General features: G+C 42.0%; 1 protein-coding gene and 13 non-coding genes across 16 annotated transcripts in view; 2 read left to right on the forward strand and 12 right to left on the reverse strand.

Annotated features, from left to right (window-relative positions):
- The first annotated feature begins 951 nt into the window (after positions 1-951).
- Positions 952-22,191, forward strand: part of eogt (EGF domain-specific O-linked N-acetylglucosamine (GlcNAc) transferase) — a 37,204-nt gene continuing 15,964 nt past the window's right edge. The window contains exons 1-6 of one of the 3 annotated variants that reach the window (XM_049587273.1): positions 952-1,036; positions 3,291-3,546; positions 4,902-5,002; positions 5,303-5,411; positions 5,652-5,746; positions 5,838-5,942. In XM_049587273.1, coding sequence (XP_049443230.1) covers positions 3,340-3,546; positions 4,902-5,002; positions 5,303-5,411; positions 5,652-5,746; positions 5,838-5,942 — 617 coding nt within the window. In that variant the 5' untranslated portion in view covers positions 952-1,036; positions 3,291-3,339. Of the gene's footprint in view, positions 1,037-1,252; positions 1,315-2,760; positions 3,104-3,290; positions 3,547-4,901; positions 5,003-5,302; positions 5,412-5,651; positions 5,747-5,837; positions 5,943-22,191 lie in introns of those variants that run through there. The other 2 variants (XM_049587294.1, XM_049587284.1) reach the window with 2 other exon arrangements.
- trnar-acg (transfer RNA arginine (anticodon ACG)) lies at positions 7,928-8,000 on the forward strand. The gene has a single exon. It is a non-coding gene; the product is annotated as a tRNA-Arg (tRNA).
- On the reverse strand, positions 8,396-8,467 carry trnae-cuc (transfer RNA glutamic acid (anticodon CUC)). Its single transcript has one exon. It is a non-coding gene; the product is annotated as a tRNA-Glu (tRNA).
- trnae-cuc (transfer RNA glutamic acid (anticodon CUC)) lies at positions 9,566-9,637 on the reverse strand. Its single transcript has one exon. It is a non-coding gene; the product is annotated as a tRNA-Glu (tRNA).
- trnae-cuc (transfer RNA glutamic acid (anticodon CUC)) lies at positions 10,679-10,750 on the reverse strand. The gene has a single exon. It is a non-coding gene; the product is annotated as a tRNA-Glu (tRNA).
- trnae-cuc (transfer RNA glutamic acid (anticodon CUC)) lies at positions 11,247-11,318 on the reverse strand. The gene has a single exon. It is a non-coding gene; the product is annotated as a tRNA-Glu (tRNA).
- On the reverse strand, positions 13,903-13,974 carry trnae-cuc (transfer RNA glutamic acid (anticodon CUC)). Its single transcript has one exon. It is a non-coding gene; the product is annotated as a tRNA-Glu (tRNA).
- On the reverse strand, positions 14,492-14,563 carry trnae-cuc (transfer RNA glutamic acid (anticodon CUC)). The gene has a single exon. It is a non-coding gene; the product is annotated as a tRNA-Glu (tRNA).
- Positions 15,076-15,147, reverse strand: trnae-cuc (transfer RNA glutamic acid (anticodon CUC)). Its single transcript has one exon. It is a non-coding gene; the product is annotated as a tRNA-Glu (tRNA).
- Positions 16,571-16,642, reverse strand: trnae-cuc (transfer RNA glutamic acid (anticodon CUC)). The gene has a single exon. It is a non-coding gene; the product is annotated as a tRNA-Glu (tRNA).
- On the reverse strand, positions 17,487-17,558 carry trnae-cuc (transfer RNA glutamic acid (anticodon CUC)). The gene has a single exon. It is a non-coding gene; the product is annotated as a tRNA-Glu (tRNA).
- On the reverse strand, positions 18,070-18,141 carry trnae-cuc (transfer RNA glutamic acid (anticodon CUC)). Its single transcript has one exon. It is a non-coding gene; the product is annotated as a tRNA-Glu (tRNA).
- Positions 19,570-19,641, reverse strand: trnae-cuc (transfer RNA glutamic acid (anticodon CUC)). The gene has a single exon. It is a non-coding gene; the product is annotated as a tRNA-Glu (tRNA).
- On the reverse strand, positions 20,488-20,559 carry trnae-cuc (transfer RNA glutamic acid (anticodon CUC)). The gene has a single exon. It is a non-coding gene; the product is annotated as a tRNA-Glu (tRNA).

Consider the following 22,191-nt stretch of genomic DNA (forward strand, 5'->3'; position numbering starts at 1 on the left):
CTTCAAGGTGCAAAATGGTTTAGTACGCCTGTACACTAGGATTTGTCTCTAAATGCAGATCGACCAGGTTGAGTGACTGCTTAAGCTGCTGAAGCACCAACATACAATGTCACATCTTTTCTCAAGAGAGGGAAATCAGGGTTACAAAAAAAACTAAAAAAAATCAAAAGGTTAAGAAAGCAAACTGACTTAAAAATGTTTTTTTTTTTTTAAAAAAAAAATAAAAATCAAAAGGTATGTGAGAGACATGGATCAAGAGACGAAAGATGTGAAGCTCACAGAGACTGCTAATGCATAGGGCCCAGGATTTGGTGCTACACCCCTGGTGGGTGCTGTTAGGTAGAAAGAAAATAGTTCTTACGTGTAACTGCTGACATGGTCTGTGGATTATCTTAAGTAACCAGGCCATGTTTTCTGAGCACCACAAACTGAGTGCCATCTAGGTCCACTACATTCAAGAGATGGGAGACATCTCTACAGCCAATATCTCCAGTACTGCAACTCACACCAAAATCTAGATTGATGAACAGCATAACAGGTAAGAGGAAAAACAAGTATTCTTGATTTTGGGGTGAACCGTCCCTTTAAAGTGCAGTTAAATCAATTAAATAAATTCACAAACATTGTCCATGTTAAACATATATTACATAACCCATACATAAACAGATGTGCCTATTGTAAAGGGAAACATTTAATCAACCACGTTTGGATACAGATGTCAAACAAAGGGTTGTAAAACATTTTGATAACTGGTGCTACCATTTAAGTTTTTTATTCCTTTAATTCGTGAGCCCAGCATTTGATGCATTTAATTAACAGATCGATTATGTTGTTTTTATGTCAACATTTACTGTAAATGATCCTGATTAGAAACACTGGAGAGCACCGCCAGTATCTCTAAATACAAAGTGTGGTACACAGCGCCATCCTGTGGCTGTTACTATGTATTGCAAGCCGGCATAAGGTTTCCGGTGTTATGGCGACCACTGGGAAACATCATCGCTTCAGTCAGGAGAATAGCAGGCTGTGCATTCAGGTAAACTGCCTCTCACTGAAAGTCTAACCAACCTTGTTTCGCCAACCACTGATATTAAGTTGTGTGCCTGTCGCAAGTTTTGTGCCGCGGAAATGTGAGATATTTTTTCCTGCCCTGTTCCTTCACTGCCACATCGATACATCTTGAATTACCATGAAGGGATCTTAGCGGCTTTGTTAAGATAAACGTTAACGCTGCACGTTAGCCGCCACATTAATATTTCACACATTAGCCTCCTGTAAAGTACTCTCATGGTTTACCTCCTGATAAAGAAAGGAGTAAGTAATGCGTTATTATCTCCATATGCTCTTTCATGAATATTAGGTCACAGAGTGGGTCTGGCGTACTGTAACAGTGAAGCTATTTTCAGTTAACTAATTGACGCTAACGTTAGCTTAAAGTTTCATCGTTACAAATTAAAGCTAATTAGCTTGCTAACATGAAGTTTGCCTTTTCTATGAGAGCCGTCGCGCGACAAAAAGATGATAGCATAACCCTAGGGGACACATTTGACTATGGTCTTGTAAAAAAAAAAAATCTCTACCTCGAATTAATAAAGTTAACTTTGCGACAATTAACGTTGGCTAAAGTTGGAACTGAAGTTACAATAAGACAGTGTGCAGCTCGTCATGTACATGTAGCTTTGTTCATTAAGTTTCTCATAGATGGAGCCTTTGTTTCCTTTGTTTTATTGTAGTAACGTTACAGTAGCTTGATGATGTGTTGATGCACATGTGAAGGCTGAGAGATTACAGGAGATATTTGAACATGTAAAATGCTTCCTCAGAGGCTTTTCAAACTGAGCAGAATACAGCTGTCTGAAATAACAACGAATACTTCCTCTGTTCATGTTTAAAGATATCAAACATTGTGTAAAATATTATCAACCAGCAGCTTCAGTACGAAGAATCTGTATCAGACTTCTGCCTTGAAACAATATTAGTAGAGCCCTGCTGCTGAGGTGCTGACAAGATTTTGGATTGTAAATGGTCTGTAAGGCAGGGGATGACTTCACCTGCTTCTTCAACGGCTTAGCTTAAATGGAAAATTATGAACAAAGTCACATGTAATGAAAGTGAGTAGTAGACTGACTGAATGGGGAAAAACTGAGACATACTGTTGCATTTGCACGTACATTCCTGAGGTTTCGAGGGCTGTTCATCACTTGTTTTGTAAATGGATGAACGTTTTGACATTGTACATTGACACCCCTGGACTCGACTAAGAGGTGCCAGGTTTCAGTTCAACAATGCGTTGCCTACTTCATGTAAAATTCTGCTTCAGAGGCTTTTCCATTCTGACCAGAATATAGTTCTCTGATAAAACAGTAAATACTTATTGTGACCATGTTTAAAGATATTGAACATTGTGCAACATATTGTCAATTGGCAGAGTCAGTTCACAAGAATCTATATCAGACTGTATAAAATCTGTATAAGGACATGTATGGTTAAATGCACATGTAATGACGGTGAGACATAGACTGACTGAATGTGAAAAAAAACTGAGACATGTTGTTGAAAATGCACATATTTAGACATCTAAATATGTAAGACATCTCAGGCTGTTTAACTGTTTTGTAAAAGGATGAACATCCAGAGAGTATACTTGTAATTCTTTATACAAGAAAAGGAAAAATATTGGAGCTGATGTTGCTTATAGGCTATTTTGCGATGGTTTTATTGGTCAGGTTCATTTAAGATTAAATTGTGCTGTATGTTGCCCATGAACTTAAATAAGTTTGACACCCCTGCCTTAGTGTTTTTTAACTGCTGTCTAACATTTGAGCCTGTTCAGATTTGGGAGCCATTGTTAAAGAGCACAATGTGTTAACTGCAGTAATAGCAGTCACACTAATAGTCTTTGATTATTGATATTAGGAGTGAAGAATGTCAGTGGCTTTGGGCTGTGTAAGCACATGCTTGATACTTATCAGAATTGCAGAGATCATGGAAATATGATTGTCTGTGTTGGCCACCTGGAACTGCATAGGTCACATTGTTACCAGCAGTTTTCATTTACCCCTTCAGTCTTCCTCATGATAGCTGAGACAACAGTCGGAAAAAGGTCAGTAATACTTCCTGCAACAGGACCCTTTCCCTGTGAGGCACTCAGATCCGCCTGGAGCTACGCTCCCACACACTTGCTTGTGCCCACATGCTTGTAAACTGTGGTGTTAGGCTTTAAACCAAGATTACAGAGTACAAGTCTGAGTCTGTGTCTCTTGTCTCTTCTCTTTTTTTTTCTTCCCCAGAGTGCTGTGAAGAGAGGCGGCTATCTCACATGTCTGTGTGATTCTGACTATGCTGCTCTTGGTAGCGCTGGGCATTGTTTTTTCTTTCACTGTGGTCATCACTGAGAAGGCTGAGAACACCAACCACAAACCACCACCAGTACCACTGTTCAACTACAGCAGGATCTCCCTGCCGCCAGAGCACGTACCCTACTTCCTCTACAACAACAAGAGAGTCGCCAAGCAATGCCGCCTGGACCCACTCTGCCCTTTTAAAGTAAGATATGCACTCTGTCAGCTTTTCACTGTTCAAATATTTTTCCGGTGTAGAGTGGTAGCATGTTAGTTCGTTGTGCTGTACTGTGAGGAAAAGCTCTCACAAAGCCCTTTGTCATTTGACTGTCAAGTGCTTTAAGATTTAGATCATGACAAATAACAACATGCAACTTGTTGTGAAATTGTGGTTGCTGTTGGTGTTGTGTAAGATAGCAGCATTATGGTTTGTCTGAATAGCCAGCACATTATTGAATGGAGATCACACTCACTTAAAATTTTTTATACACTGGTGTGTGTGTAAATGGACATTACTCTCCTGTAGCTTTCAAGAAGATGCAAAAGATTGTCCTGAGATTTTGTCTGTGATGTCACACTAATGCTTCACACAGGATGATTTAAAAAAGTTAGGAAAGATCGTTGTTGCACTTCCACAAAGATAAATATTTTCATTCCTTAGGATTCATTTTTGTCTGTAACTGTTAGCACTCTTGTAACTTGTTCAAAAAGTAACTGTATTATGTAGAGCATTCTATTCAACCCTAATGCTTAAGTTTACTTTACAATTGCAATTACAATTTTAGAAAGAAGCAAAAAGCATGTTTTTGATTCTTACTACTGTGTAAAGCTATCTTATTTTTAAAATAAAAATATTGCAACTCAGTTAGCTCATTAAATGGACATGTAACTGGTCTGGTTTTTGGTGTGATGGGGCTATTATGTCGCCTTGCTGTTCTGTATGTAAGGCCACTTGCATAATTGTGGTACAGAGTTGTCCCGCCCCTAAGCTGCCATGAGAGGTAGTAACTAAAACAGTGTGTGTATAAACAGGATAGCCGGCAGGACAGAACCATGGGCAGGATGTGTTAAAAAGCAGCTAGTTTCAGTTAGAGGCTAATTCAAAGAAGAACAGCGGCTGTAAATGTCTGCAAATCGAAAAAACAATGAGTTTTGATAGCTTCTTACCCTCCGAACAGAGGATAAGCTCAGCCCCCATATAACAGGGACAGCAAATTGTTGTTATTGCTGTGTTATGCCATTAATATTGTTTATAAAGCGCTGCAGACACTTTTGTTTAACGTCACACTAGGGGCCGGTGCAGTTGTCTTACACATCATGCCTGTCATGCCTCTTCTGGTTCCATGGTGCTGGCATGCATTTAAAGTCACACACTGGAGTGACATGATGCCGCCATCATTTGGTTCTGTGTAAAAATACAAAGGAGGCATAAAGAAGGGATTTAGTAGTGGCTTTAAGCGCAATCTCTGTGTAGAAAGGGCTTCTCTTTCTCTCTCGGTCTTCCTCTCACACACATACACAAACACACACTGTAAATATTCACACTTGGTTTTACAACAGGATGCACTACAGGATCTGTCTGCCTGTTGGGGATACGAGAAGAACTGTGATCCAGGAAAGCGCTTTAACTACCCAGTCTGTGACAAAGCCGACTCAGGATGGTACTGTTCCTCACATTATGTTTTAACACACTTTATGCTCCCACTTTGCCCTGCGCTGAAACATAATGCAGCCTACATCATTTACATTTCACACACTCCTGGCAGCCATCCATGATGTGTCAGATTCTCAGTAATTTTAAGTATGACAAACAATAGTAATCTTTTATTAACAGGTTTTTAATTAACTCAACCACAGTCTTCACTATTTTTCCAAAGTGGGAGTGTAGTCACAGCATGCATCATTGATGAACCATTATGGTTTCTGGCTTTGCTGATCTGCCTAAATCTCTGATCTGTCAGGGCCCATTCTCTGGAAGCAGCCCAGGAGCTTTTCTGGAAGCAGGCCGATTTTGGTTACGTCAAGGAGCGCCTCTCTGAACTCAAAACACTCTGCAAGGCCAGCAAGCCAGTAAGTCTGCTCATTTCCTTCGTTCCCACAGGCCTACTGAGTCAACAGGAAGAAACAACAGGTAGAAACAGACCCAGTGTTGAACAAAGGAGTCCACGGACAATGGGCCTGCACATAATTTGCTGTTCAAAAGCAGTAGTGTAGAGAGAGTGTAGTTTAGAGACCACTCTCATAATCTTTTAAGGTCCAGCATTAATATCACGTCAATACTAAATATATATACTCTTAATGTGTTTCCAGGGGGACTCATCATTAAAATGCAGTAGCCACACTCGCTTCTGTAAGGCGACCAACCTTTACCTGGACTTGCGTAAGCCGCGCAGAAGTCATGAGAGGTTAGTATTCTTGAAAGTGATATGTACATGAATAAACATTTCACTGACACAGATGACAGTGTCTTGAAACTCATCCATGTTTATGTTGCAGGTACAAGGAGGACTTCATTCAAGAGGGTGAGATTGGAGGTAGCTGCAGACTGAACAAACGAGCCCTTGCTATCGAGGGAGAGCACAAGAGCCCCTTGCAATCTTGGTGAGGCAGGACACACACACTCACACTCACACATTTGGTTACAGAGCTTTAGCCAGTGATTTTTGTCTGAGCTCTCGCGGATTAAAGTTGCTACGACTGATTTCCACCATTTGGAGTACATGTAGGCCAGGCCTTTTCAATTGGTGGCCTGTGGGCCATATCTGGCCCAGAAACAACCTCCAAGTGGCCAACTAGGGGTGGGTCCTGAGACCAGGTATTAAACGGCTTGGGGCAAAATTAATCAAGACTGTAGTATTAATAAGCTTCAACATGACCATTTTGGTTTCATGCGTCATCATGCTGTAGCCTCTTTCCTGCTCTCTGCATGTTGGGGCTGACTTCCTTCACACACACACACACACACACACACACACACACACACACACACACACACAGACACACACATAAACACACACACACACACATAAACTCAACACAGAGCTTAGTCAGACAACAACAGAGCGGCCACGGTGCAGATGAAGGCAATATAAATTCAAGATTACTCTAGTTGACGACGGCAATGCTTGTTACTGTAAGTGAGTGCAATAAAACGTCTGCCAGTAAAAAGCAAATGCTTTATTAATACACCTGTTCAGCATGTAGAAAGCAATATTTCAGTCTTCTCTGTCCGCAGTCTCTCATTCTCTGCTGTCAGTGTTTACAATCCTGGTTTACACAAGCAGATTGCACTAAAATGAAAGCTGCCTGTATGTAGGCTAACTGTTTAACTTAGTTTCCCACTCATCTTAAAATGTACCTGAGGTAGCCGACCTGCAGACAGTGAGTCTCCTCAGTCGAGGGGGAACAGAGAGCAGGATGAATGATTAACGCTGATGTTTTTGCTCTTCATGCTTACATATTATTACTTTTTTTCACTCAGTATAGTGATGTCAGGAGTAATATTTTTTAATTGACAATTTAGATTTGTTTCCAGTGAGGTATTATTGATATTATGAAGTGACTTTGCCGTTGTAACCATGACTGTTGGGAGATGCCAGTAGAGAGAGAGAGAGTGTCTTATTGGCTACTGTTAATGCCACTTGTTATGCTTATTATGTTTCTGCACTTTGTGTTGTTCCTCAGTCAGATATGTGAACGATATAGATATATATTTTTAATTTCAAATGTAAAATGATATATTGCATTGGCATTTGTTTAAAATTTGTCATTACCAATAGCTAAAAAAAAAAAAAAGTTTTCAGTAGCCTGCTTGTTGCTGAAAATGTCTGGCCCATCAACATTTTTCAATGAATTTGTAATCAAATTACCTTTACAGACATTAGAGAATAGCAGCAATGGTACTGTGTGGAATGGTGCTAGTTAAAATCTCATACATTGATATATATTGTGTTATTTGTTAAGCAGGAGTCAAATATATGTTTTACAAATTCCAGATGAGGTGTGTGACTTGGTTGCAGTGTGAATAATGCTTCAGTCAAAACATTATTTTTGCTTAAATCCCTGAGCTCTTGAGAACATGAATTTATGGCCACCAGCAGAGACTAAAAGCTATGTTCCCTGACCGGGCTTTTGAGCCCAGTTTTTGACGATGTATGATATGATATGTGTGTGGTTTATGTATCCTAAAGAGATTGATTTGTAAATAGACTTGTTTTCACAGCAGACATTTTGACGTGTCATAGTATGAAAAGCACAGGTATATTTAATAAGATTAAGAGAGCTGCATTCCTTGTATGGAAGGCCCTGGTATTGGAGATGTAATGGTAATGAGCTATTGTTGATGTTACCAGTTTCACCTGTGCTTTTCCAGCTATGACAAATGAAAATGGTGTGAAGGAGGTTCATTGTTTATGAATGGTTTTATTTGGAGGCATTAATACAGACTAACAGAGAACAATCTGCACATCTACTCCTTTACGTTCTTTGATATGTGAATGAAAATGGGAATGAAAATGGAAATGGAATGTGGGGATGGAATTTGTGCTGCATGCTCCTGTTTTGTTAGAACTGACATGTGGACAACTGGGCCAGTGGCGCAATGGATAACGCGTCTGACTACGGATCAGAAGATTCTAGGTTCGACTCCTGGCTGGCTCGGGTAACATTTTACCACAGTTATGCTGCAATAGACGAGAAGATTGTGAGAAAATGTGACCATAAATGTAAAATATTGCTCATAATATGCACCTATAATTGCAGCTCAGGATCTAATATTCTAACCAGCAAACAAGTTCTATTTGATATTTATTAGTAATGACACAATAATAGTTTTACCTGTTAAAATGTCTGCTGTGAAAGAGGTCCATTGTTTATGAATGGTTTTATTTGGAGGCACGAACAACACAGAAAGATCTGCACATCCACTCCTTTGTGTTCTTTGACATGTGAATGGCAAGTGCTGAAACAAATCTGCCAATATCCAGCATATGATTTCAGAGTGCAGGTCCCCATGTGCTTGTACTTTTTAGTCACCAGATAGGGCCAAAGCTATGTTCCCTGACCGGGAATCGAACCCGGGCCGCGGCGGTGAGAGCACCAAATCCCAACCACTAGACCATCAGGGACTTGTCAATGGGCTTTTGAGTCCAGTTTTTCCCGATGTATGATATGTGTCTATAGGTTCCGTGGCTTATGTGTCCTGAAGAGGTTGATTTGTAAATAGACTTGTTTTCACAGATTAGAGATAGCTGCATTAATTGTAATGATAGATTAATGATAGAGATTAATGATAGCTGAATTCCATTGAGTGAAGGCCCTGGTATTGTCCGTGCTGGCTATCTGGAGTAGCTTACTGGGAGACATAATGGAAATGAGCCATCGTTGATGTTACCAATTTCACCTGTGCTTTTTCTACTGGGACAAGTGAAAATGTCTGGTGTGAAAGAGGTCCATTGTTTATGAATAGTTTTATTTGGAGGCACGAACGACACAGAAAGATCTGCACATCCACTCCTTTGTGTTCTTTGACATGTGAATGGCAAATGCTGAAACAAATCTGCCAATATCCAGTGTATGATTTTGGAGTGCAGGTCCCCATGTGCTTGTACTTTTTAGTCACTAGATAGGGCCAGAGCTATGTTCCCTGACCGGGAATCGAACCGGGCATGGCGATGAGAGCGCCGAATCCTAACCACTAGACCATCAGGGACTTGTCAATGGGCTTTTGAGTCCAGTTTTTCCCGATGTATGATATGTGTCTATGGGTTCCGTGGCTTATGTGTCCTGAAGAGGTTGATTTGTAAATAGACTTGTTTTCACAGATTAGAGATAGCTGCATTAATTGTAATGATAGATTAATGATAGAGATTAATGATAGCTGCATTCCATTGAGTGAAGGCCCTGGTATTGTCCGTGCTGGCTATCTGGAGTAGCTTACTGGGAGACATAATGGAAATGAGCCATCGTTGATGTTACCAATTTCACCTGTGCTTTTTCTACTGGGACAAGTGAAAATGTCTGGTGTGAAAGAGGTCCATTGTTTATGAATAGTTTTATTTGGAGGCACGAACGACACAGAAAGATCTGCACATCCACTCCTTTGTGTTCTTTGACATGTGAATGGCAAGTGCTGAAACAAATCTGCCAATATCCAGTGTATGATTTTGGAGTGCAGGTCCCCATGTGCTTGTACTTTTTAGTCACTAGATAGGGCCAAAGCTATGTTCCCTGACCGGGAATCGAACCCGGGCCGCGGCGGTGAGAGCGCCGAATCCTAACCACTAGACCATCAGGGACTTGTCAGTGTGCTTTTGAGCCCAGTTTTTCCCGATGTATGATATGTGTCTATAGCTTCCGTGGTTTGTAAATAGACTTGTTTTCACAGCAGACATTTTGACGTGTCACAGTATGAAAAGCACAGGTATATTTAATAAGATTAATGACAGCTGCATTCCACCTAGGGAAGGCCCTACTTTTGTCCATGCTGGCTATGTGGAGTAGCTTACTGGGAGATGTAATGGAAATGAGCCATCGTTGATGTTACCAGTTTCACCTGTGCTTTTCCTACTGTGACAAGTGAAAATGTCTGGTGTGAAAGAGGTCCATTGTTTATGAATAGTTTTATTTGGAGGCACGGACGACACAGAAAGATCTGCACATCCACTCCTTTGTGTTCTTTGACATGTGAATGGCAAGTGCTGAAACAAATCTGCCAATATCCAGTGTATGATTTCAGAGTGCAGGTCCCCATGTGCTTGTACTTTTTAGTCACCAGATAGGGCCAAAGCTATGTAGGCGCGAATCTAACCACTAGACCATCAGGGACTTGTCAATGGGCTTTGAGTCAGTTTTTCCCGATGTATGATATGTGTCTATGGGTTCCGTGGCTTATGTGTCCTGAAGAGGTTGATTTGTAAATAGACTTGTTTTCACAGATTAGAGATAGCTGCATTAATTGTAATGATAGATTAATGATAGAGATTAATGATAGCTGCATTCCACCTAGGGAAGGCCCTGGTATTGTCCGTGCTGGCTATCTGGAGTAGCTTACTGGGAGACATAATGGAAATGAGCCATCGTTGATGTTACCAATTTCACCTGTGCTTTTTCTACTGGGACAAGTGAAAATGTCTGGTGTGAAAGAGGTCCATTGTTTATGAATAGTTTTATTTGGAGGCACGAACGACACAGAAAGATCTGCACACCCACTCCTTTGTGTTCTTTGACATGTGAATGGCAAGTGCTGAAACAAATTTGCCAATATCCAGTGTATGATTTTGGAGTGCAGGTCCCCAGGTGCTTGTACTTTTTAGTCACTAGATAGGGCCAGAGCTATGTTCCCTGACCGGGAATCGAACCCGGGCCGCGGCGGTGAGAGCACCGAATCCTAACCACTAGACCATCAGGGACTTGTCAGTGTGCTTTTGAGCCCAGTTTTTCCCGATGTATGATATGTGTCTATAGCTTCCGTGGTTTGTAAATAGACTTGTTTTCACAGCAGACATTTTGACGTGTCACAGTATGAAAAGCACAGGTATATTTAATAAGATTAATGATAGCTGCATTCCACCTAGGGAAGGCCCTACTTTTGTCCATGCTGGCTATGTGGAGTAGCTTACTGGGAGATGTAATAGAAATGAGCCATCATTGATGTTACCAGTTTCACCTGTGCTTTTCCTACTGTGACAAGTGAAAATGTCTGGTGTGAAAGAGGTCCATTGTTTATGAATAGTTTTATTTGGAGGCACGAACGACACAGAAAGATCTGCACATCCACTCCTTTGTGTTCTTTGACATGTGAATGGCAAGTGCTGAAACAAATCTGCCAATATCCAGTGTATGATTTTGGAGTGCAGGTCCCCATGTGCTTGTACTTTTTAGTCACCAGATAGGGCCAAAGCTATGTTCCCTGACCGGGAATCGAACCCGGGCCGCGGCGGTGAGAGCGCCGAATCCTAACCACTAGACCATCAGGGACTTGTCAATGGGCTTTTGAGTCCAGTTTTTCCCGATGTATGATATGTCTATAGGTTCCGTGGCTTATGTGTCCTGAAGAGGTTGATTTTTAAATAGACTTGTTTTCACAGATTAGAGATAGCTGCATTAATTGTAATGATAGATTAATGATAGAGATTAATGATAGCTGCATTCCACCTAGGGAAGGCCCTGGTATTGTCCGTGCTGGCTATCTGGAGTAGCTTACTGGGAGACATAATGGAAATGAGCCATCGTTGATGTTACCAATTTCACCTGTGCTTTTTCTACTGGGACAAGTGAAAATGTCTGGTGTGAAAGAGGTCCATTGTTTATGAATAGTTTTATTTGGAGGCACGAACGACACAGAAAGATCTGCACATCCACTCCTTTGTGTTCTTTGACATGTGAATGGCAAGTGCTGAAACAAATCTGCCAATATCCAGTATATGATTTCAGAGTGCAGGTCCCCATGTGCTTGTACTTTTAGTCACCAGATAGGGCCAAAGCTATGTTCCCTGACCGGGAATCGAACCGGGCATGGCGGTGAGAGCGCGAATCCTAACCACTAGACCATCAGGGACTTGTCAATGTTTGAGTCCAGTTTTTCCCGATGTATGATATGTGTCTATAGGTTCCGTGGCTTATGTGTCCTGAAGAGGTTGATTTGTAAATAGACTTGTTTTCACAGATTAGAGATAGCTGCATTAATTGTAATGACAGATTAATGATAGAGATTAATGATAGCTGCATTCCACCTAGGAAGGCCCTGGTATTGTCCGTGCTGGCTATCTGGAGTAGCTTACTGGGAGACATAATGGAAATGAGCCATCGTTGATGTTACCAATTTCACCTGTGCTTTTTCTACTGGGACAAGTGAAAATGTCTGGTGTGAAAGAGGTCCATTGTTTATGAATAGTTTTATTTGGAGGCACGAACGACACAGAAAGATCTGCACATCCACTCCTTTGTGTTCTTTGTCTATAGGTTCCGTGGTTTGTAAATAGACTTGTTTTCACAGCAGACATTTTGACGTGTCACAGTATGAAAAGCACAGGTATATTTAATAAGATTAATGATAGCTGCATTCCACCTAGGGAAGGCCCTACTTTTGTCCATGCTGGCTATGTGGAGTAGCTTACTGGGAGACGTAATGGAAATGAGCCATCGTTGATGTTACCAGTTTCACCTGTGCTTTTTCTACTGGGACAAGTGAAAATGTCTGGTGTGAAAGAGGTCCATTGTTTATGAATAGTTTTATTTGGAGGCACGAACGACACAGAAAGATCTGCACATCCACTCCTTTGTGTTCTTTGACATGTGAATGGCAAGTGCTGAAACAAATCTGCCAATATCAGTATATGATTTCAGAGTGCAGGTCCCCATGTGCTTGTACTTTTAGTCACCAGATAGGGCCAAAGCTATGTTCCTGACCGGGAATCGAACCCGGCCGCATGGCGGTGAGAGCGAATCCTAACCACTAGACCATCAGGGACTTGTCAATGGGCTTTTGAGTCCAGTTTTTCCCGATGTATGATATGTCTATCGGTTCCGTGGCTTATGTGTCCTGAAGAGGTTGATTTGTAAATAGACTTGTTTTCACAGATTAGAGATAGCTGCATTAATTGTAATGATAGATTAATGATAGAGATTAATGATAGCTGCATTCCACCTAGGGAAGGCCCTGGTATTGTCCGTGCTGGCTATCTGGAGTAGCTTACTGGGAGACATAATGGAAATGAGCCATCGTTGATGTTACCAGTTTCACCTGTGCTTTTTCTACTGGGACAAGTGAAAATGTCTGGTGTGAAAGAGGTCCATTGTTTATGAATAGTTTTATTTGGAGGCACGGACGACACAGAAAGATCTGCACATCCACTCCTTTGTGTTCTTTGACATGTGAATGGCAAGTGCTGAAACAAATCTGCCAATATCCAGTGTATGATTTCAGAGTGCAGGTCCCCATGTGCTTGTACTTTTTAGTCACCAGATAGGGCCAAAGCTATGTTCCCTGACCGGGAATCGAACCCGGGCGTGGCGGTGAGGCGAATCCTAACCACTAGACCATCAGGGACTTGTCAATGGGCTTTTGAGTCCAGTTTTTCCCGATGTATGATATGTGTCTATAGGTTCCGTGGCTTATGTGTCCTGAAGAGGTTGATTTGTAAATAGACTTGTTTTCACAGATTAGAGATAGCTGCATTAATTGTAATGATAGATTAATGATAGAGATTAATGATAGCTGCATTCCACCTAGGAAGGCCCTGGTATTGTCCGTGCTGGCTATCTGGAGTAGCTTACTGGGAGACATAATGGAAATGAGCCATCGTTGATGTTACCAATTTCACCTGTGCTTTTTCTACTGGGACAAGTGAAAATGTCTGGTGTGAAAGAGGTCCATTGTTTATGAATAGTTTTATTTGGAGGCACGAACGACACAGAAAGATCTGCACATCCACTCCTTTGTGTTCTTTGACATGTGAATGGCAAGTGCTGAAACAAATCTGCCAATATCCAGTGTATGATTTTGGAGTGCAGGTCCCCATGTGCTTGTACTTTTTAGTCACTAGATAGGGCCAGAGCTATGTTCCCTGACCGGGAATCGAACCCGGGCCGCGGCGGTGAGAGCGCCGAATCCTAACCACTAGACCATCAGGGACTTGTCAATGGGCTTTTGAGCCCAGTTTTTCCCGATGTATGATATGTGTCTATAGGTTCCGTGGCTTATGTGTCCTGAAGAGGTTGATTTGTAAATAGACTTGTTTTCACAGCAGACATTTTGACGTGTCACAGTATGAAAAGCACAGGTATATTTAATAAGATTAATGATAGCTGCATTCCACCTAGGGAAGGCCCTACTTTTGTCCATGCTGGCTATGTGGAGTAGCTCACTGGGAGACGTAATGGAAATGAGCCATCGTTGATGTTACCAGTTTCACCTGTGCTTTTTCTACTGGGACAAGTGAAAATGTCTGGTGTGAAAGAGGTCCATTGTTTATGAATAGTTTTATTTGGAGGCACAAACGACAGAAAGATCTGCACATCCACTCCTTTGTGTTCTTTGACATGTGAATGGCAAGTGCTGAAACAAATCTGCTGATATCCAGTGTATGATTTTGGAGTGCAGGTCCCCAGGTGCTTGTACTTTTTAGTCACTAGATAGGGCCAAAGCTATGTTCCCTGACCGGGAATCGAACCCCGGCCGCGGCGGTGAGAGCGCCGAATCCTGACCACTAGACCATCAGGGACTTGTCAATGGGCTTTTGAGTCCAGTTTTTCCCGATGTATGATATGTGTCTATAGGTTCCGTGGCTTATGTGTCCTGAAGAGGTTGATTTGTAAATAGACTTGTTTTCACAGATTAGAGATAGCTGCATTAATTGTAATAATAGATTAATGATAGAGATTAATGATAGCTGCATTCCACCTAGGGAAGGCCCTGGTATTGTCCGTGCTGGCTATCTGGAGTAGCTTACTGGGAGACATAATGGAAATGAGCCATCGTTGATGTTACCAATTTCACCTGTGCTTTTTCCACTGGGACAAGTGAAAATGTCTGGTGTGAAAGAGGTCCATTGTTTATGAATAGTTTTATTTGGAGGCACGAACGACACAGAAAGATCTGCACATCCACTCCTTTGTGTTCTTTGACATGTGAATGGCAAGTGCTGAAACAAATCTGCCAATATCCAGTATATGATTTCAGTGCAGGTCCCCATGTGCTTGTACTTTTTAGTCACCAGATAGGGCCAAAGCTATGTTCCCTGACCGGGAATCGAACCCGGGCCGCGGCGGTGAGAGCGCCGAATCCTAACCACTAGACCATCAGGGACTTGTCAATGTGCTTTTGAGTCCAGTTTTTCCCGATGTATGATATGTGTCTATAGGTTCCGTGGCTTATGTGTCCTGAAGAGGTTGATTTGTAAATAGACTTGTTTTCACAGATTAGAGATAGCTGCATTAATTGTAATGATAGATTAATGATAGAGATTAATGATAGCTGCATTCCACCTAGGGAAGGCCCTGGTATTGTCCGTGCTGGCTATCTGGAGTAGCTTACTGGGAGACATAATGGAAATGAGCCATCGTTGATGTTACCAATTTCACCTGTGCTTTTTCTACTGGGACAAGTGAAAATGTCTGGTGTGAAAGAGGTCCATTGTTTATGAATAGTTTTATTTGGAGGCACGAACGACACAGAAAGATCTGCACATCCACTCCTTTGTGTTCTTTGACATGTGAATGGCAAGTGCTGAAACAAATCTGCCAATATCCAGTATATGATTTCAGAGTGCAGGTCCCCATGTGCTTGTACTTTTTAGTCACCAGATAGGGCCAAAGCTATGTTCCCTGACCGGAATCGAACCCGGGCGCGGTGAGCGCCGAATCCTAACCACTAGACCATCAGGGACTTGTCAATGGGCTTTTGAGTCCAGTTTTCCCGATGTATGATATGTCTATAGGTTCCGTGGCTTATGTGTCCTGAAGAGGTTGATTTGTAAATAGACTTGTTTTCACAGATTAGAGATAGCTGCATTAATTGTAATGACAGATTAATGATAGAGATTAATGATAGCTGCATTCCACCTAGGAAGGCCCTGGTATTGTCCGTGCTGGCTATCTGGAGTAGCTTACTGGGAGAGGTAATAGAAATGAGCCATCGTTGATGTTACCAATTTCACCTGTGCTTTTCTACTGGGACAAGTGAAAATGTCTGGTGTGAAAGAGGTCCATTGTTTATGAATAGTTTTATTTGGAGGCACGAACGACACAGAAAGATCTGCACATCCACTCCTTTGTGTTCTTTGTCTATAGGTTCCGTGGTTTGTAAATAGACTTGTTTTCACAGCAGACATTTTGACGTGTCACAGTATGAAAAGCACAGGTATATTTAATAAGATTAATGATAGCTGCATTCCACCTAGGGAAGGCCCTACTTTTGTCCATGCTGGCTATGTGGAGTAGCTTACTGGGAGACGTAATGGAAATGAGCCATCGTTGATGTTACCAGTTTCACCTGTGCTTTTCTACTGGGACAAGTGAAAATGTCTGGTGTGAAAGAGGTCCATTGTTTATGAATAGTTTTATTTGGAGGCACGAACGACACAGAAAGATCTGCACATCCACTCCTTTGTGTTCTTTGACATGTGAATGGCAAGTGCTGAAACAAATCTGCCAATATCCAGCATATGATTTCAGAGTGCAGGTCCCCATGTGCTTGTACTTTTTAGTCACCAGATAGGGCCAAAGCTATGTTCCCTGACCGGGAATCGAACCCGGGCCGCGGCGGTGAGAGCGCCGAATCCTAACCACTAGACCATCAGGGACTTGTCAATGGGCTTTTGAGTCCAGTTTTTCCCGATGTATGATATGTCTATAGGTTCCGTGGCTTATGTGTCCTGAAGAGGTTGATTTGTAAATAGACTTGTTTTCACAGATTAGAGATAGCTGCATTAATTGTAATGACAGATTAATGATAGAGATTAATGATAGCTGCATTCCACCTAGGAAGGCCCTGGTATTGTCCATGCTGGCTATCTGGAGTAGCTTACTGGGAGACATAATGGAAATGAGCCATCGTTGATGTTACCAATTTCACCTGTGCTTTTCTACTGGGACAAGTGAAAATGTCTGGTGTGAAAGAGGTCCATTGTTTATGAATAGTTTTATTTGGAGGCACACGACACAGAAAGTTCTTAACATCCACTCCTTTGTTTTTTTTGTCTATAGGTTCCTTTGTTTTTAAATAGAATTGTTTTGACAGCAGACATTTTGTCGTGTCACAGTATGAAAAGCACAGGTATATTTAATAAGATTAATGATAGCTGCATTCCACCTAGGGAAGGCCCTACTTTTGTCCATGCTGGCTATGTGGAGTAGCTTACTGGGAGACGTAATGGAAATGAGCCATCGTTGATGTTACCAGTTTCACCTGTGCTTTTTCTACTGGGACAAGTGAAAATGTCTGGTGTGAAAGAGGTCCATTGTTTATGAATAGTTTTATTTGGAGGCACGAACGACACAGAAAGATCTGCACATCCACTCCTTTGTGTTCTTTGACATGTGAATGGCAAGTGCTGAAACAAATCTGCCAATATCCAGCATATGATTTCAGAGTGCAGGTCCCCATGTGCTTGTACTTTTTAGTCACCAGATAGGGCCAAAGCTATGTTCCCTGACCGGGAATCGAACCCGGGCCGCGGCGGTGAGAGCGCCGAATCCTAACCACTAGACCATCAGGGACTTGTCAATGGGCTTTTGAGTCCAGTTTTTCCCGATGTATGATATGTCTATAGGTTCCGTGGCTTATGTGTCCTGAAGAGGTTGATTTGTAAATAGACTTGTTTTCACAGATTAGAGATAGCTGCATTAATTGTAATGATAGATTAATGATAGAGATTAATGATAGCTGCATTCCACCTAGGGAAGGCCCTGGTATTGTCCGTGCTGGCTATCTGGAGTAGCTTACTGGGAGACATAATGGAAATGAGCCATCGTTGATGTTACCAATTTCACCTGTGCTTTTTCTACTGGGACAAGTGAAAATGTCTGGTGTGAAAGAGGTCCATTGTTTATGAATAGTTTTATTTGGAGGCACGACGACACAGAAAGATCTGCACATCCACTCCTTTGTGTTCTTTGACATGTGAATGGCAAGTGCTGAAACAAATCTGCCAATATCCAGTATATGATTTCAGAGTGCAGGTCCCCATGTGCTTGTACTTTTTAGTCACCAGATAGGGCCAAAGCTATGTTCCCTGACCGGGAATCGAACCCGGGCCGCGGCGGTGAGAGCGCCGAATCCTAACCACTAGACCATCAGGGACTTGTCAATGGGCTTTTGAGTCCAGTTTTTCCCGATGTATGATATGTCTATAGGTTCCGTGGCTTATGTGTCCTGAAGAGGTTGATTTGTAAATAGACTTGTTTTCACAGATTAGAGATAGCTGCATTAATTGTAATGACAGATTAATGATAGAGATTAATGATAGCTGCATTCCACCTAGGGAAGGCCCTGGTATTGTCCGTGCTGGCTATCTGGAGTAGCTTACTGGGAGACATAATGGAAATGAGCCATCGTTGATGTTACCAATTTCACCTGTGCATTGTCTACTGGGACAAGTGAAAATGTCTGGTGTGAAAGAGGTCCATTGTTTATGAATAGTTTTATTTGGAGGCACGAACGACACAGAAAGATCTGCACATCCACTCCTTTGTGTTCTTTGTCTATAGGTTCCGTGGTTTGTAAATAGACTTGTTTTCACAGCAGACATTTTGACGTGTCACAGTATGAAAAGCACAGGTATATTTAATAAGATTAATGATAGCTGCATTCCACCTAGGGAAGGCCCTACTTTTGTCCATGCTGGCTATGTGGAGTAGCTTACTGGGAGACATAATGGAAATGAGCCATCGTTGATGTTACCAATTTCACCTGTGCTTTTCTACTGGGACAAGTGAAAATGTCTGGTGTGAAAGAGGTCCATTGTTTATGAATAGTTTTATTTGGAGGCACGAAACGACACAGAAAGATCTGCACATCCACTCGTTTGTGTTCTTTGACATGTGAATGGCAAGTGCTGAAACAAATCTGCCAATATCCAGCATATGATTTCAGAGTGCAGGTCCCCATGTGCTTGTACTTTTAGTCACCAGATAGGGCCAAAGCTATGTTCCTGACCGGGAATCGAACCGGGCCGCGGCGGTGAGAGCGCCGAATCCTAACCACTAGACCATCAGGGACTTGTCAATGGGCTTTTGAGTCCAGTTTTTCCCGATGTATGATATGTCTATAGGTTCCGTGGCTTATGTGTCCTGAAGAGGTTGATTTGTAAATAGACTTGTTTTCACAGATTAGAGATAGCTGCATTAATTGTAATGATAGATTAATGATAGAGATTAATGATAGCTGCATTCCACCTAGGGAAGGCCCTGGTATTGTCCGTGCTGGCTATCTGGAGTAGCTTACTGGGAGACATAATGGAAATGAGCCATCGTTGATGTTACCAATTTCACCTGTGCTTTTTCTACTGGGACAAGTGAAAATGTCTGGTGTGAAAGAGGTCCATTGTTTATGAATAGTTTTATTTGGAGGCACGAACGACACAGAAAGATCTGCACATCCACTCCTTTGTGTTCTTTGACATGTGAATGGCAAGTGCTGAAACAAATCTGCCAATATCCAGTATATGATTTCAGAGTGCAGGTCCCCATGTGCTTGTCCTTATTAGTCACCAGATAGGGCCAAAGCTATGTTCCTGACCGGGAATCGAACCCGGGCCGCGGCGATGAGAGCGCCGAATCCTAACCACTAGACCATCAGGGAATTGTCAATGGGCTTTTGAGTCCAGTTTTTCCGATGTATGATATGTCTATAGGTTCCGTGGCTTATGTGTCCTGAAGAGGTTGATTTGTAAATAGACTTGTTTTCACAGATTAGAGATAGCTGCATTAATTGTAATGATAGATTAATGATAGAGATTAATGATAGCTGCATTCCACCTAGGGAAGGCCCTGGTATTGTCCGTGCTGGCTATCTGGAGTAGCTTACTGGGAGACATAATGGAAATGAGCCATCGTTGATGTTACCAATTTCACCTGTGCTTTTTCTACTGGGACAAGTGAAAATGTCTGGTGTGAAAGAGGTCCATTGTTTATGAATAGTTTTATTTGGAGGCACGAACGACACAGAAAGATCTGCACATCCACTCCTTTGTGTTCTTTGTCTATAGGTTCCGTGGTTTGTAAATAGACTTGTTTTCACAGCAGACATTTTGACGTGTCACAGTATGAAAAGCACAGGTATATTTAATAAGATTAATGATAGCTGCATTCCACCTAGGGAAGGCCCTACTTTTGTCCATGCTGGCTATGTGGAGTAGCTCACTGGGAGACATAATGGAAATGAGCCTTCGTTGATGTTACCAGTTTCACCTGTGCTTTTTCTACTGGGACAAGTGAAAATGTCTGGTGTGAAAGAGGTCCATTGTTTATGAATAGTTTTATTTGGAGGCACGAACGACACAGAAAGATCTGCACATCCACTCCTTTGTGTTCTTTGACATGTGAATGGCAAGTGCTGAAACAAATCTGCCAATATCCAGTATATGATTTCAGAGTGCAGGTCCCCATGTGCTTGTACTTTTAGTCACCAGATAGGGCCAAAGCTATGTTCCCTGACCGGGAATCGAACCCGGGCCGCGGCGGTGAGAGCGCCGAATCCTAACCACTAGACCATCAGGGACTTGTCAATGGGCTTTTGAGTCCAGTTTTTCCCGATGTATGATATGTGTCTATAGGTTCCGTGGCTTATGTGTCCTGAAGAGGTTGATTTGTAAATAGACTTGTTTTCACAGATTAGAGATAGCTGCATTAATTGTAATGACAGATTAATGATAGAGATTAATGATAGCTGCATTCCACCTAGGGAAGGCCCTGGTATTGTCCCTGCTGGCTATCTGGAGTAGCTTACTGGGAGACATAATGGAAATGAGCCATCGTTGATGTTACCAATTTCACCTGTGCTTTTTCTACTGGGACAAGTGAAAATGTCTGGTGTGAAAGAGGTCCATTGTTTATGAATAGTTTTATTTGGAGGCACGAACGACACAGAAAGATCTGCACATCCACTCCTTTGTGTTCTTTGTCTATAGGTTCCGTGGTTTGTAAATAGACTTGTTTTCACAGCAGACATTTTGGACGTGTCACAGTATGAAAAGCACAGGTATATTTAATAAGATTAATGATAGCTGCATTCCACCTAGGGAAGGCCCTACTTTTGTCCATGCTGGCTATGTGGAGTAGCTTACTGGGAGACGTAATGGAAATGAGCCATCGTTGATGTTACCAGTTTCACCTGTGCTTTTTCTACTGGGACAAGTGAAAATGTCTGGTGTGAAAGAGGTCCATTGTTTATGAATAGTTTTATTTGGAGGCACGAACGACACAGAAAGATCTGCACATCCACTCCTTTGTGTTCTTTGACATGTGAATGGCAAGTGCTGAAACAAATCTGCCAATATCCAGCATATGATTTCAGAGTGCAGGTCCCCATGTGCTTGTACTTTTTAGTCACCAGATAGGGCCAAAGCTATGTTCCCTGACCGGGAATCGAACCGGGCGCGGTGAGAGCGCGAATCCTAACCACTAGACCATCAGGGACTTGTCAATGGGCTTTTGAGTCCAGTTTTTCCCGATGTATGATATGTCTATAGGTTCCGTGGCTTATGTGTCCTGAAGAGGTTGATTTGTAAATAGACTTGTTTTCACAGATTAGAGATAGCTGCATTAATTGTAATGATAGATTAATGATAGAGATTAATGATAGCTGCATTCCACCTAGGGAAGGCCCTACTATTGTCCATGCTGGCTATGTGGAGTAGCTTACTGGGAGACATAATGGAAATGAGCCATCGTTGATGTTACCAATTTCACCTGTGCTTTTTCTACTGGGACAAGTGAAAATGTCTGGTGTGAAAGAGGTCCATTGTTTATGAATAGTTTTATTTGGAGGCACGAACGACACAGAAAGATCTGCACATCCACTCCTTTGTGTTCTTTGACATGTGAATGGCAAGTGCTGAAACAAATCTGCCAATATCCAGTATATGATTTCAGAGTGCAGGTCCCCATGTGCTTGTACTTTTTAGTCACCAGATAGGGCCAAAGCTATGTTCCCTGACCGGGAATCGAACCCGGGCCATGGCGGTGAGCGCCGAATCCTAACCACTAGACCATCAGGGACTTGTCAATGTGCTTTTGAGTCCAGTTTTTCCCGATGTATGATATGTGTCTATAGGTTCCGTGGCTTATGTGTCCTGAAGAGGTTGATTTGTAAATAGACTTGTTTTCACAGATTAGAGATAGCTGCATTAAT

This window comes from Epinephelus fuscoguttatus, linkage group LG1, assembly GCF_011397635.1.
Source record: "Epinephelus fuscoguttatus linkage group LG1, E.fuscoguttatus.final_Chr_v1".
In the NCBI taxonomy this organism is placed as follows: Eukaryota; Metazoa; Chordata; class Actinopteri; order Perciformes; family Serranidae; genus Epinephelus; species Epinephelus fuscoguttatus.